The 15347-nt window shown below is 39.0% G+C and overlaps 1 protein-coding gene across 1 annotated transcript in view; it reads left to right on the top strand.

Moving 5' to 3' along the window:
- KIAA1244 (KIAA1244 ortholog) overlaps positions 1 to 15347 on the top strand; it is a 115515-nt gene that overhangs the window by 46312 nt on the left and 53856 nt on the right. Inside the window, exons 3-4 of the mRNA XM_010001754.1 lie at positions 3805 to 3886; positions 5917 to 6048. Of these exons, the coding sequence (XP_010000056.1) occupies positions 3805 to 3886; positions 5917 to 6048 (214 nt within the window). The remainder of the gene's footprint in view (positions 1 to 3804; positions 3887 to 5916; positions 6049 to 15347) is intronic.

The raw sequence follows: 15347 nt of genomic DNA, 5'->3' as shown, positions 1-15347 counted from the left end.
GTGCCTCCTTTTTTTTTTTTTCTTCACCCTTTCTTTTTCTTTTGGCAGGGTAGGAAGGTTGTTCTGTTTATTATGCTGAGCTGTCTTTTGAGAGGGCTCCTGTGTGGACTTAGGAAAGAATGCAATTTGATTTGATTTCAGCATGGTAGACCACTCATATCTGAGTACCATCTTTTTCTTCCCTATCATTCCTTCTTTACACTATCTCAATTTTCTTGTTTTCTATAGCTTCTGTTTTCATTGTTTTGTTTCATCTGTGAATGTCCAAGATACCTTATCCTGATGCTTTTGGTAGCTTCCCCTCCTCCAAGTCAAAGGAGGTCCTCTCTTCCTTTCATGCCCCCTCTGTGTTATACTTGGCTCTTCTCATGCAGGGTTAAGTTGGTATTCGAACCTAAAACTATGTGTGTATATATGCCCACACCTGCATGTATCAGTATGGAAACTTTAGAGTTCCAGTATGAAAGTAGTTTCTGTACAGTGACTTAGTGGAAAACATCCTTAAGTGTTTTGAAGTATATTGATGTGTACCAGCTTATTCTGAGAACTTAACTCATGTAAAGTGTCTTACATGTGTAGCACTGCAAGACCTGAATGAATTGTCACTTGACAGTGTAGAACTGCAGGCAGTGGAGTAAGAAATAAGATTCTGTGGTATGGGACAGCTCAAAAGAAGGGTGGAATTATAGAAGGGCTGTAAGGTGTATGAAAAAATTCAGTCCCTTTCTTCATCACACTCTGAGACCAAACTCTGAACTGCATCATCTGTTGTGCAGACTTATTGAACCCAGTTCCTAAGTGGTAGACCTTAGTAGGGACAGACTGTGTTAATTTAAATCATCCTTTTCTCTTCTGCCTGAGGATTATCTGCCATGTCCTTCTGTGTTCTCATAATAGCAGATGATGCATTTAAATGGCAGGTCAAACTGAAGTGCGGAAGATGCTCGAGATAATCAAACATAGTGAGGTATCTCTGCAGGTGTTTTATAGCTGTAGCATGGAAATGCTAAAGATTTAATTGACTGAGTGTGTAACAAGAACAGGAAATGACATGATGGCAATTCATTTTCTCTGAGAATATAGTGGCAACACAGGCTGCGGCAACCTTAATTAGATTTTGAGTTAAGCATTTTTAGCAAGGCTGGGAGGTTCAGCTAATTGAATCTGTTCTAATTTCCATCCTCCTGTTTGTCAATTTTTGTTCTTCTTTTTGGGAGATATCTCTAAGAAACAGCTCTCATTGTTCTCTGCTGATTGCAGTATGTGACGACAGATGGAAGGCAACATGCTGATGTGCCGCGTATCTACACAGAAGCCACAGGAGTTCCCACCTGTCTTCATTACAATGAAACTGGACTGGATCTACTCCAGTGACTTGGACTGCCTTCCCTTTCCTTTCTCCTCCCAGCCTCCATCCACTTTAATAAGATAATAAATTTGTTGTGTATTAATAATGCCCATGTTTATATGCTGTTGCAGTGAATTGTAGAAAATCTAAAAAAAAAAGCGGTGTTGTGTCCTGAAAAGGTGTAGCATGTAGCGTGCTACATAAGTTCCCAGGTCCAGGCAATGCTGGCATTAGATACATATGCAGTAGCCAGTTCTGTACACAATGGAGGACTGCTGTCCAAACCCAGGAGTAGATGTTTTGGCAGTTTCTGTAGATCGGGATGATACGATGCTCTGAGGAAGTATTTCCTAGATGTTCAGTAGTTGAAGCTAGTTTGAATGCTAAACTCACAGATTTTAAGGAGTCCTGCTAGTTAAATTGATTCCAGAAACATTCAAGAAAGGAGCTTTTGAGAAGATTGGGCTTTGTGCCTGCGTGCTTCTCAGAATATCCTAAGTGAAGCAAATGGTTAGCTTTTAGTTAGAAACCTTTTTTAAGATAAACATGTAGTCTGCTTCAAGTTCCTTAGAAATCGGTGTAATTCATGTTTCTTTTGAAAAGCTTCTTCTGGTGTTATGCCAGATGACCTTTTAAAAATCCTCATAATCTGGGAAGAAGGTACAAATATGAAAGGACCTGCATATTCTTAAGAGGTCTTTGCCAAGTACAGAAACTTGCTAGACTGCTCAACTGATCCATGCTTGAGACACTGAAGTCTTTTAATTTATCATTAAAGGACAGGATTGCATTTGAGCAAACAGCAGGTTTGTGCCCTTTGGGGGTATCTTGTGATTTGTGCTTTTTTGGGAAATACGGAGAGAAAAGAATATTGATTGAATGGACTCAAAACAGAGTTGACTTTTGCGGACTCCCCTCTGCAAGCAGGATCTGCTAAAGGAGTTAAAATCTAACTTCCCCAAAGCTGAGACGCCCAGTGTTTGGTAATCTCAAATTTGTTTTTTAAAAAAGCAAGTTCAGGTTTGGACTATGTGAGGGTAGGTTTGGAGGGTGGTTGGTAGGTTATGGGCAGACAGTGGCAAAGCATGACTTCAGGTAGATTTGACAATAACTCTGAACTACAGCTTCTCCTTAGCCAGTTATGAAGAGAGAATTTTTGAGAGGAGCTATGCATGCTGGCCTACTGCTTGTGTTTCATTTGTATCAGAACTTGAACCTTGGAGGTGTAGGAGAGTTAGTCCATAATTTTATTTTATATTCTTTTGGGCAAATAAACTATCATTGAGTCAACTGAAACTAAGTGAATTCAGTTCAAAGGCAGCACACAGAAGCAAAAGAGGAAAACCTTTCTTTTAGTATTTTTATAAATTAGATATCCTTGACTCTGCTTAGAAAGGACCAGGGTTTTGGGTGTGTGTTTGAATGCATTGAGACTTGACAGAGAAGGATACTTCAAACGGAACAAGTCAGGGCTTTTTGGTTTACAGCTGGGTGAGAAAAGACTCGTGTAATTGTTCCCTGTTTCTTCTTGCACACACTTGTCTCCATGGGCACAAAATTAATGCAAGGGGTTCTTGGGGTGCAATGCAGATACTTGGAGAGCTAAGGCTCTTAAGGGCTGGCACAGAATGGCTTACCATCAGCAAGTACATCTACACAAATACAAAAGTAGACTTTATGTACGTACAAGTAAGTGCCTCCTATGATATGTGACCATATGAAGTGTTGAAAACCTTCAGGGAGAGCTGGACATGGACTGAGTCACAGCTCCAGGCACTATTTGCCTTGCTCACCAAATGGAAAAAAAAAAAGCAGTATCTGCATACTGAGTCCAAAGCATCTAAAATACTATCCTAATTACTGATTTATTTTAGTATTTAAAAATGGTGTTACTCTGTAATCAAAGTACAGCTTAGCCATGGTTCTAGCACATGCTAATTCAGGTGTAAAACAAACTTATTAGTATACATTTGCTTTTGTCCACACCTTTTATTGTTGGAGAGAGCTAACATGACAAGGCACACTGCACTATGGAGGAGGCCATAGACCCAAACTTGACTAATAAGAAGTAGATTATGAAACCATTTTTCTGGCATTCTGAATATTAAACAGAAGGGAAGTGACTGCAATATAATGCTTATCACACCGAGTTGAAGGACCTGTAGTGATCTGTGAATCCTTTTTCTATGCTTTGCACATTCGTGTGTGCACACAGAGGACTAACAGTTGGGAAGTATTTTGTGAAATTCCAATTAAAAGGCCATTCTTAACAGTATGTGAAGAAATATGCCAGCTTTCTTCAGAGGGTGAAAGTGCTTTGCAGAGTTGTGAAATTCTCCTTGAAGTACTATCTTATTGAAAGTGATACAGCCTTTCTGGAACGTTACTCCTTGGAATACCAATTTTAGTTGCGTTGTTCCTCCTCACTTTTATTTTTTTCTTTTTATTTTCCTCAGGGAGAAATGTCTCCTTCCTCTCCAACTGGCTCTGGAATCAAAGAGCATGAAGCTGGCGCAACAGGCTCTAGCAGGGATGCAGGTATGGCTTTAGAGTGGGGGTGTGTTACAAGGCAGTGGGAATAAAGGAAATCTAGGCTTTTCTTTTTAAAAATACTGTAGGAAAAGTGTCTGTCCTTGGGTGGACCTAATAACACTTGTGTTTCTGTAACAGTGATCAGAAGTCAGGGTGCAAGTAAAGGCTGGTGATTTTGTAGAAGCTTAAAGTGTTCAGCCGATAGGTGAGAGTTCCTGTCTTTCACTGTTCAGTTGGAGATCTGCTGTTCCTTGTGTGACCCTGTACTACTCTCAGTAAACCTTGCCACTGCTAAATGTCTTAAAGTTAAGTCTTTCTGTTTTCTTTAATTAGAAGAGAGGACTGCAGTGCTTGAATAATGGAGAGGCTAATAAAGGACGTAGGAGCTGCATTTGTTACATGTAGGCACTTTCCAGGGTTTTTTGTATGCTGAAAATAGTAGGAGTAGCATCTGATTCAGAAGTTTATGAAATTGCAGAAGAAAACAGCAGTGCAGCACAAGCAACAAAAAGACTCTCTCGGGTTTGACAATATAAAAACTGAAGTAGTTTACCTTTTACTGCTAGTTCCTGGGGGTCCTCTTCCCTAGGGGATGCTGGTTTTGGAAAAGGCTGGTGCACTGCTGGGATGTGAAATGCATGCCACCATTTTCCAATAAGAAATTTCTTCCTCAGAGGGCTAACATGAAGTTGTTTTGAAATGTCAGCCATTTGGTTAGAGTGCTCTCCATGTCTGGGCACAACATGGGTGTAGGAGTCTCTAGCTAAGGAATAAAGATACTTTCTTGTGGGTTTTCCTATAATTCTTGGACTCTGCCAGAAGACACCACATGCTTGCAGAGTAGTACTCTGGTCGCCCTCTGAGATCTTGTGCCCTGTGTTGCAGATATATTGGAGTGGGGGACTACATTTAAAGTGAAAGCAACACGAGACTAGTGGGACTTGAACATATGCCTGCCCTTGTACTGGTGCAAGTTTGCCTGTTAGATAGAAGAACATTGTGGAGTGATGATGAATCAGGAATAGTGGAGGAATTATGAATGAGAAAATTTATTTTTACTCTTCTGGCTTGCTGTACATACACTTGAGCTCTGTAAGAACTGGAGTCACAAAGTTGTGAATTTGCAGCATGGTACCTTAAGAGTGTTACCTCCTATCTAGAAGCCTAAAAAAGTAATCCAGGTTACAATACAGCCCTTCATCTGCATTTATGATATGTAAAGTTTTATGAAAGATGAAAAAGCAAACCACAGAACTGATGCTATGGAGTTAGGTTAAAAGTGAAAAATGAAATGAGGTACAACTTGAATATACTAAAGTAGGTCATAGGATGGTGTGGGTTACCAGTGACCTCTGGAAGTCATCTGGCCCAACCCTCCTGCTCAAGCAGGGTCACCTAGAGCCGGTTGCTCAGAACTATGTCCAGATGGCTTTTGAGTATCTCCAAGGAGGGAGACTCCACAACCTCCTTGGGTAACCTTTGCAAGTGTTTAGTCACCATCACAGTAATCAGACAGTAATCAGAAGTGCCAGCTCCACAGTGTTTGTGCTCTCTGCCCTACTGGAGTAATAGATTCCTTCTCCTGCTGGACAGGGTATCTGTTAGCACTAATTGGAGGCCAGGATACTAGCCTGAGGGGTTTTTTTGTTATTGTTTTTGGGGTTTGGGGATGTGTGAGGTTTCCACACTTTCCCTGCTGCTGAAATGTTGAGTGGTTTTCTTGAGGCCATTACTTGGAGTGTTTTGTGATCTCTCATCTCAACTACTTATGTCTGCTCTCTTCTGGACAGTGAAGAGGTTTTGGGAAAGATGTTAAGACAATGGCAGCTGATTCAAAAGGTGTTAACTGTCCCCTTATCATGGCATAGATCTCCCATTTTTTGCTCTAATTTCATATTTTGTATTATTAAATCTGTTTGAAATTCGTAGCTAGAAAACAGCATCAAGCACTAATAGGTTTAGGTGTGGTAGTTTACAACAGAATTGGGCAGAGGCAGTTTTGTCTCAACCTGCACATTGCCATTTTCTCTCTGCAGAAGCTGCTGTCTGATGAGAGGTTTGTATCCATGGAAACAGACTCAGATGAAAAACAGTTGCTTAATCAGATGCTGAATGCCGTCAAAGTGACTCCTTCGCTCAACGAAGACCTACAGGTTGAAGTGATGAAGGTTAGTGTTTCACACACGTCAGTGCTTACAGCGGAGGCTGCCTGACGGAGTGCTGGGGTTAGCAAACAGATTAGCTGTTGCCTTGGAAATCTTCGCCTCAGGACAGTATTTGATTCCCTCCTTCCTGTTGGCAGATGTCAGTTGTTTCCATTTCTACTTGGTTTGTGTTTCCCTGGGCTAAATAGAGGATAGTTTATATTAAGAGCCAGTGCACCGGTGATGCCAGTTTTAGCAAACAGAAACAGGACCATCAGTTCACTCAGAAATTAATTGTAGATTTGAAGCTTCATGTTTGGTATTGACCTTTAGTGCTCCTGGGGTGGGCTGTATAGGTTTGTAATTTTAAATTGGGTGTGTAGGTGCTTTCTAGTTTATGATTTATTTAGGTACGAAAATGTCCCTCAACTAGTGCAATGAGTGAAATTATTGTTTTGTATACTCAATGAATGCTTCCACTTCCAGAAATGCTTTAGCATTTTCCTGTGTGTGTTTGGAAACTCAGCTGCCAGGAGGTACTGTTTTGAGGTGCTGTCAGTATTCCTTGGCCTGTCATTGGCTTGGTTGTCTGACTTGCCAAAACTGCCATGTGACATCCTTGTTCTAATGAATCTCTGTTACCCCTTATGAAATGGATCTGTACTGGCTGTATTCTTTTCCACTGAGTATAACTGCCTGGGTGCAACATGCGCTTACTGTCAGGACATGCAGAAGGGTGAACTTAGCAATAGAAAAAAGGGAGGAGTATTTGTGTGGCCTGTTACCCATTTTATGGGAGCAGGCTTCTGTCCCACATACAGCCTTAACTGATGACACCCAAATCTGCATCCCTAACCCAGCATACCTGTTCCTGCCTCTTTTGTCTCTGTAGTGAGAAAGGGGAAGAGTTAAGAGGTAGCACTACTGAACCAACAGTTCTATCTTGGTATGCAGTAATTTTTTGCAAGTCACTATTTTACCTTCTTGAGTGTTGCAGATTCAGAATCTGCATGTGCACGGTTTCTTTGAAAACCATAACATGCATCTGTGGCACATTGCATCTGCACTGAGAAGAATATAAGCACTGTATTTTACTGCAGTTATGACTGCATATCTTCTCAAGTTGTCTTGATATGTAAGAAGAAAAAAACCCAAAAAAACAAACCAGACAACAAACCCAAAAACACCAAACCACATAAAACCCAAGCCAAAACCTAAGATTTTATTTTAATGTACAAGTTCTTTTCTGGCACAGCAAAATGCATGCATGGTAAAAATTTGGCTACATATTTATGTCCAGAGAACAAAAAAACCCTTCTGTTTTGATGATGTAATTTTAAATATTTCAAGAGACCGGAGGGCCAAAATTTACTGTAATCAAGGCAGTAAAAACTCAGAGCCACTAAAATTGAAGCTTGCCTGAAAGTCACATCAAGTAGAGGTATTTTTACATTTTAACATGAAGGTTACAGATACTATTGCAACACTCAAAAATGTTGTCACTAACCCAGGTCAGACTGAATATAAGACATGCGTGAGTGTGAGCAGGTTTGTGTGGAACTGGATACTGGCCTGGTTGGTTGTGACTTGCTGCACAATGGCACCAATCTTGCAGCTAGTAAGAGGGCAAACGTTAACTATTCCACAAAAGCTTTCAGTCATGCAAAATAGATGTGAAAATAGAGGTACAGGAGTACAGACTTTACTTTTAAGTTGCTGGCCTGTAAGCTCCTAAGTCAGATGGTTTTGGGTTGTTTTTTGTTTTGGGTTTTTTTTCTTACCTATCATCTACCTATCAAAATATCTCCTGTTGTTCCCCTTAAGTGTACACAGAGAGTCACTTTTTGAATATTATTCAAGCAAATGTTTTGAATGTTTTATTTTAATGGTTTGTTGTCTTCCCACTGGCATTGCAGATGCGAGCGTGAAGGGATTTGATTAGCAAGGAGAGCATTTTATAAATCTTCATACAGTTGGGTGTCTGTGAGTTGGAATCAGCAGCAAAAGGAAGAGCACAGGAGAGAGGCACAAGTGCAGTTAGTTGCCTTACCTCATACACTTTTGCAACCTGTCCAGTATTATTGTAAAAGGGCAGCATTAGACAGGAGTGGAATAGAGTAACTGTAATGGTTACTGTAATGGAGAGAAGTGCTAACTGGACCTCTTCTGGCACTGAAGAAATGAGCAGTTGAGGCCACTGTTGTAGAGGTGGAATGGCACTCACTAATTTATGGCTAAGTACCAAAACCTCCCCTTTTTTTTTAAGCGTAAGGGTCATGGCATGCTCTACAGATTCCCAGATTGGAGGATCACAAAACCAGCATGCTGACAGTGCTGAGGCTTAAGGGCCAGGGCTGGGAACTGTGCTGGAGTGCATACTGAGCAGCCAGGGAAGAGACACACTGCCAAAATGCAGCTGTAAAGGTGAGCTTAAAGTCTTCATCTCTCACAATACCTCTCTCCTCTGTGCTAGGTGAAGTCCGTTTACCATTTTTATAAACTTTGATTAAAAGTAGAATTTAACTTTTTGTAGCAAGCCAATAATGAGTTAAACTCCAGGTTAGGCATCGCCATCAGTATCTCTAGGTCTTCCGACCTAGTTGTGGATTGCACTTTTCTCTTCGATGCTTCATGCAGAGTGAATATATGGGGAAATTCCAGAGTGCAAATTATTACCTGAAGCCCATGCTTTATCTTTTTACAGAACACTTGCTATTACTAAGCACTGGGTAATTCTTATGTCAACAGCAGTTTTGTTGTCGAAAAAAGACAGTGGTCTTCTCAGTGAGGAAAGGGAAGAGACTGATTTATCTGTTACATGAATGGACACCTATAGCAAACACTGGTGTACTAACTGCATTTGATTTCCTACATCTTAAAGCAAGCTTTGGGATGTATAAATTTTACACTCAGACTTTTATGTTATTTAACTGCTGGGTCTAGTATCTCTTTAGAAATTCTCAATACTGTGCTGTCTACATATCTCTGTATCTCTGGTATGTTTTAAGAGAGAGATTTATTAGTATTTTCACACTGGAGACTAAATTGAAGTTATTCAGGTGCTTTAAATTGTACTAAAATACATTGAGAAACCAGGTAATCCAGAAGGCATGTCCAGAGGGAGCAGTTTATCTGACACAAGACAACTTTAGCATTTGCCTTTGCTATTGCCATGATATTCGCTATCACATTGAAAAGATGTAATATTGATTTGTGTTTTTACTGTGCTCAGCTGACTGCATCAAGGGAATGGAAAAGCGCACAATCATTCAGTGCCTTGTTGTTGTGCTTATTGTAACACATCAATAGCTTAATTGCAGTTTCAAATGGAATAATTTAAAGATTTTTACCTATATATTTTCTTTACAATATTCATGTGATTTGGGAAGGAAAAGATACATTGATTACTAATAAAATTCTGTGTTTTATCAGTGAGATGTCAAAGTGACTCACTGCTCTACTTATACAATTGCAGATGTATACAAAAAAATAGGGAGAGGGCAGTAATTCAACACTTAACCTAAGATGAACATGGTCATGCAGTATGGCTGAAGTGGGAAGAATTTTGCTGAGTGGTATCGGTTCACTCTGTTCCTAGATTTCCAAAGGAATTTGCAGCTAGCAAGACAGAAATTTTCAAGCAAGAATTAGAATAATTATGAGAATAATTACCTTTTATGAAGGAAACTTAGTTTTCTGAGTCTTGATTTATTTCAAAATATTTGGTCTTTAATTCACTATTCTAATAATTGTGTGTTTTAAAAGTACGTTTAAACTGTTAGATCCAAAGTGACAACAGAATACAACTGTAAAATCCCAGCCTCCATGGATTATTCTGCACTTTTTTCTTACTTACTGGTGAATGAGCTGATCACTGTAATAAACTGCCACAAATCTATAATTATACACACTCATTTTTTTCAGGTTAAAATTTATGAAATGTGTCTTTCCACATGCAGCTTGGTTATGCTTAGTATGATATCATTTGCAACTGTTCAGCTTTGTCTTGAACTGTAAAATTATATGGAAGAGGAAGCTGGACTGAAACAACTTTGATTTAAAGATCCATGTAAACTATGTTGTTCCCTGTACTGCATCTTCAAGGCAAGGCATGTATAATGGTTTTATATAGGAGTAAAATAAGTGATTTCACTGCCCGTTAAAAATAAGAATTTGTTGCTGCTGCAATAAAAATGTAACTGGTAAACAGAGATGGAGAAGAGAGACATTATCAGGATGGGAATCAGCAACCCAATTACTGCTATTTGCTGTTCATCTACATATTTTAATTGTTATATAAACTAGGATACTTTGGAATAATAGAACACTTTTTCTCCTTCAGTATATTTTATGCACTGCATTATTGCAAAGAGTTTTCAACACCACTTGCAATATAAATTGCAATCCAGTCCCTTTCTGAGCAGAGAAGGACTATATTTCAAATAAAGTAAAAATTAAAAACTGTTATTCAACTTTAATTGCATGCTTTAATCCTGAACTGGTTTAATATTTGTTTTAATTTAAAAAAAAATTAAATGCTGAAAATGTGTAGAAGGTTTAACCTTAGTTCTTGTAATGGTGGTGTCTGATATGAGCTGCTCAGGCAATAACTGATTTTTGTCCAGTCTATAATTCAGAGCTGTGTTAGCAGTTTGCACTATCAAAGAGGGGAGTCTGTAAAGACTTGCACAATGTCATACAAATAAGACTCTTCTTGAAGATCTGTCCTGCTCAGGAATGCTAGCTGGAGTTCTTAGTGTTTCCTCTGCTTAATCTTTTCATAAGTTAAATTTTTATAATGTAGGACAACTACAAATCCATACTCTCTTGGGCTTACTTTTCTCATTTTTCTTTTGTTGGCTAGTTTTTTAAGTCCTTTTATTTGTGTGCTTAGTCATAAGTAACTAGGTTAACACAAGTGGATTGAGTGACCTACCTTGCATGTGTCAAGATCAGCTCATCCTTTCCCAAAGTAATTAGAACTATGCCTAAATGCCTAGAACTCATAATTAAGATTGTGTTTAAAGAAGTCCCCTGGTTCTTAAGTGCCTGGCTGTTGCAGCAGAATTCACAGTCCTGAATTAAATACCTCATCTTTCTCCTTAAATGGGTACAAAAGAATGAGAATAGTAACAGCCTGGATACTGGATGGGAGTCAGTAGTCAATGCAGTCTCTCAGAAATACATTCTTCTTCCAGGATATGTGGCTCTTCCTCAGTCCCTTTCTGTGCTTTCATCTATAGCCCTAGACAACCCCTCGGTACTAGGGTAGCCATGAGGCATTAAAAATCTAAGCAGTGTTGGTTCTGTCTCTTAAAAGGTTTTGCAGGAGTGGAAAAGTAGGGTTAGTTTCTTGCCTGAAGAAATTTTAACACTGTCAGCCAGTTCCTGGGGCTTCTCTTCCCTAGAGCTCCTTATCTGTATCTTGTGAGAGAGGAAAAATATTATAGAAGCTTCATGGGGCACAGTAGTTGATATTGCAACCACAAAACCAGCTTCTGTGGGTTTTTAGTATCTCTTCCCTGGATGGAGGTTAGGAGGTGACCTGGTATAGGGTGTAAGCCTCCGGCAGACCAGACAGCCTGTGTGATGCCACTTCTTACAGCGTCTCCAATCTATCTTCTTGCCAATTATTTCAGTGACTTGAAACAGTAATTTTAAATTAGCTCTTGTAAAGTACATTGCTACACAAAAAGTTCCCCTGATGTAGTTTTGGTGGAACCTTGCATGTATCTGAGACTAAGGAAGTTGTTTTTCCTTTCCCCTGTCAAAAAAATTTCCTCGTCACAAATAAATGTCTGAATTTTCCATCCTGGGGGTGTGTTGGTTCTTTTTTCCTGGACATCTCTGGGTTTGTTTACACCTATGTGTTGATATCCTTTCTGATCATTCTGGTGGTGGGTGCATGTAACTTCATTTTTATTTCAGAACTCTTTTTAAACCTTATTTTTTAGTTTAGTGTTTGTCCTTTTTCAGTTCTGTTTTACTCAAGATATATTGTCTAATTAATGAAATAATGCAGTAAATAGGCTTTAACCTGTGAAGGGAGAAATGCCTTCCTTAGCAATGCTAGTCAGCCTTTATTTTAATCTTCCCTGCTTTTAAGTGTTACAATTCTAAAGATAAAAGCCCTTGTCAGAGCTGTTGAGAAAACCTGTTAAATATCCATTAAGCAATTGTTTTAAATAGTCATTGCCTAAGAAAACCTGTCTTTCTTTACTTTTTTAAAATACAGAACGCTTGAGTTAGTGTCATGAGTAGTTACTCAGCTTGTGGGATTCATTGCCTGGAGATTCAGTGTTTAGTGGATCTGAATGATAAAGTTTGTGTGTTTCTTTTTAATCCCATTTTTCATGTAGTAATCTATAAGAGAAGCCTGCTGTCTTCCTATTTGTTCCACATAAATGGAAAGACACGCGAGTTGAATGTCTGGAGCGTCGCCAAGACTGTAAATGAGCCTGCAGTGGCACTGATGGAAATCATAGCTGAGAGCAGTCTTGTGCATTGGTCGGAGACCATCTTTCAGATCTCACAAATGATTTGTGAGGGAATATGGTAGCAAGTGGAGTAAGAAAAGATTATGCTGACAGATACCTTGTTATGCTTCTGTCATTTGATCACATCAGAGCATATGCCCTCTCTCTAGCTAGTAGGTTCCCAGATTTCACCCTCTCTCTAGCTAGTAGGTTCCCAGATTTCATTTTATAGAGAGAGTAGCAGACTTGTTGCTGAAATTGCTTATTGCTTCATAGCAAGGTTTTGTTCATCACTTCTTTACTGCACTTGATACCTAACTTCTATGTCATTCATCAGTTACTAACAGGTTATTCACACTTGTGAGAGAAAGGATTAGGCATATATGTGCTAACTTTTCACAATTCAGCTCTATAAATGTAGGAAATTTAAAAAAAAAAGTGAGGGTTTGTAAGAATGTCTAAACTGGTGAGTACTTCCATGTAATGTGGTATATGGCTTGCACATTTTGATCTATGGAAAGCATTAGGTATTAACAAACTGTACAAGCCAAGATGCTACACGAGAGCAGAAAATCACATTAAGTAAACAAGGTTTTACAAGTAGGGAAAATCGGGACCCGCAAACCGCTGAATAAGATTAGTCATGGGCCTGACTGTCCATTTTGGCTCTTAGCATGACAAGAAGAGATTTGCCAGTGGAAGGTGACAATTGTCTGTCTCTGGATTTATGGAGCGTGTGTTTTACACAGCAGTGTATGAAGAATGTAAATCACAATTTTTCCTTAATTAATATAATTTTTTAGCTAGCTGCTGAGCTCTCACAGTTATTAGAAGTGTCAATAAAATTTCAGAGTAGTTGGTAGCTGACAAGGTGTGACTCAACAGCTTGATGCAAGGCTGATCAATAGTTTACAAATCACTTAGTACCAAACAAAATTTTTCTGTTTTGAAATTATAAATTCTGCCAGTGTAGAGTGAACAATAGATGGAACTAATAATCCTTATATCTTACCTACTTATTAAGTGAATGAGATTCTTGAGGGGTTTTATAAGTAATTGTTTACTTCTCAACTGTTCTGTAGGATTTCTTCTGTGGACAGGAAAAAGGTATCACGGTTTCTCCTCACTGGTACTTGTCCATGTGCCAGCAAATGCAGTGATTGCAGAAAAATTAGTGGAGTTCATATCAAGAAATACTAAGTGCAGCATTCTTTATATTTGTAATTAGAAGCAAATTTCCTCTCTATCAGGCTCAGGTGTTGGTGCTCTATAGTTTGTATTTCTCCATATGATACCGAGGTGGGCTGTGTAAAACTTCTATGATGATGATACCCTTTTTGTCCATTTCACAAAAAAGAGTAGCTGTGAGGAAGAAAATTCATTCAGAAAATTTGCTTTGCTTTAAAGCTTCAGTACTAAATATCTGGAAAAGATATTATAGTCCAGGACTGTTGGACATCAGAAGACTAGAATGCCCTTATCTGTTCTTTCTAGTATTTATCCAAGCTACTCAGCTTCCATTTATAAAGGACTGAGTGAGAGTTAAGGCAAAATAAAGACAAATGTAAATTGCCATTATATAATGGTTTTCTTGGGATACTTTTTATAGTAGAAACATTTTTTGTAATTAAGATCAAGCTGCCAGCTGGCATTTGATTTACAAAACAAAGAAGCAAACAGAAAAATCTTGGAGTAAATCTGTAGTGGAATACAGTTTTTCTACTGAGAAAAACATTTGTAAAGATGCAGTACATTTCAGTGTATAGAAACCTTTCAGTCTGGCTATCAAAATGAGAAGGTAGATATTTATGTCCTTCTTCAGAAACATGGCACACTCATTCATGGACAAGCTCTTCTGTCTGTACCTGTAAGAGCAAATAACTAATGCTCAAAGCTTCTCTTGTGTGGAGAGTTCAAATCCCCTTACAGTTATTAAATGCCTGATTTCCAGTAATAGGTTTTTCCCCCCACCCTGATGCAGAATAACTGCAGAGGGGAGTGTTCTCCCAAGCAGAGATTCAATAGTTATGAAAGGTGTTCAGTGGCTGCAGTGGGTTAAGTGGTGCTATATTAGAGTTGTCTGCTTCTCTCAACCTGCCAATCAGCATCATTTATTCTTTATGAAGGCTTTGGGATGGTTCTAGAGATCATAATCAGTACCTAGAGAGATGATGCAGCTTACACCTGAGAGGTGATCTAGTTTGCTGCTTCAAGTTTATATTACAGTTTTCCTCTGTTCCACTGTAATGTGGAAACTGCACAACACAAGAAAAGAAAAATTATGCTTTTACAGGATCCTAAGGGCAATAATCTTCCCAAATATGCACAACTTTGCCTCTTCTGATTGTTTATTTGCAAGTGCTGACAAGACATATTGTGACAAAGTTGTTTGTTTTGCTTTCTAGGCTAAGGAGATTACTGCAGGGTGTTGTGCTGTCACACAACCTACCTGTAAAACAAAAACCTAGTACTACTGAGGAACATGTAATACCTAAAATTAATTGTTAACAGTCAGTAATGCTAACTTTACCTGATGCCCTGAATTTTCTTGTGAAGCAGAGAACAGTAGTTCTTAGGTGCTGAGGCTGAGAAAGTTGTAGTGTGATTGATATTTTCCTGGTATGCTTATCCAAAAAACCTCGGGCTTATTTCAGGTCTGGAAGGACTGGAAGGGGGGAAAGGGAGGAAGGGAGCACATCTCCAGACACAAAAGACCTTACACTACAGCACCTCTCACCATGTTTCCCCACTCACCCACCACGCTACCCCCTGGCACAGCACGTTACATTCGCACTCCCTTTCTCTTCAAAGTAAGATGTTGGAAGAGGCTTTTGGTTCTTATTTTTC

Source organism: Chaetura pelagica, unplaced genomic scaffold, assembly GCF_000747805.2.
Source record: "Chaetura pelagica isolate M959 unplaced genomic scaffold, ChaPel_1.0 scaffold307, whole genome shotgun sequence".
NCBI lineage: Eukaryota > Metazoa > Chordata > Aves > Apodiformes > Apodidae > Chaetura > Chaetura pelagica.
This window is presented reverse-complemented; position numbering and strand designations above follow the sequence as displayed.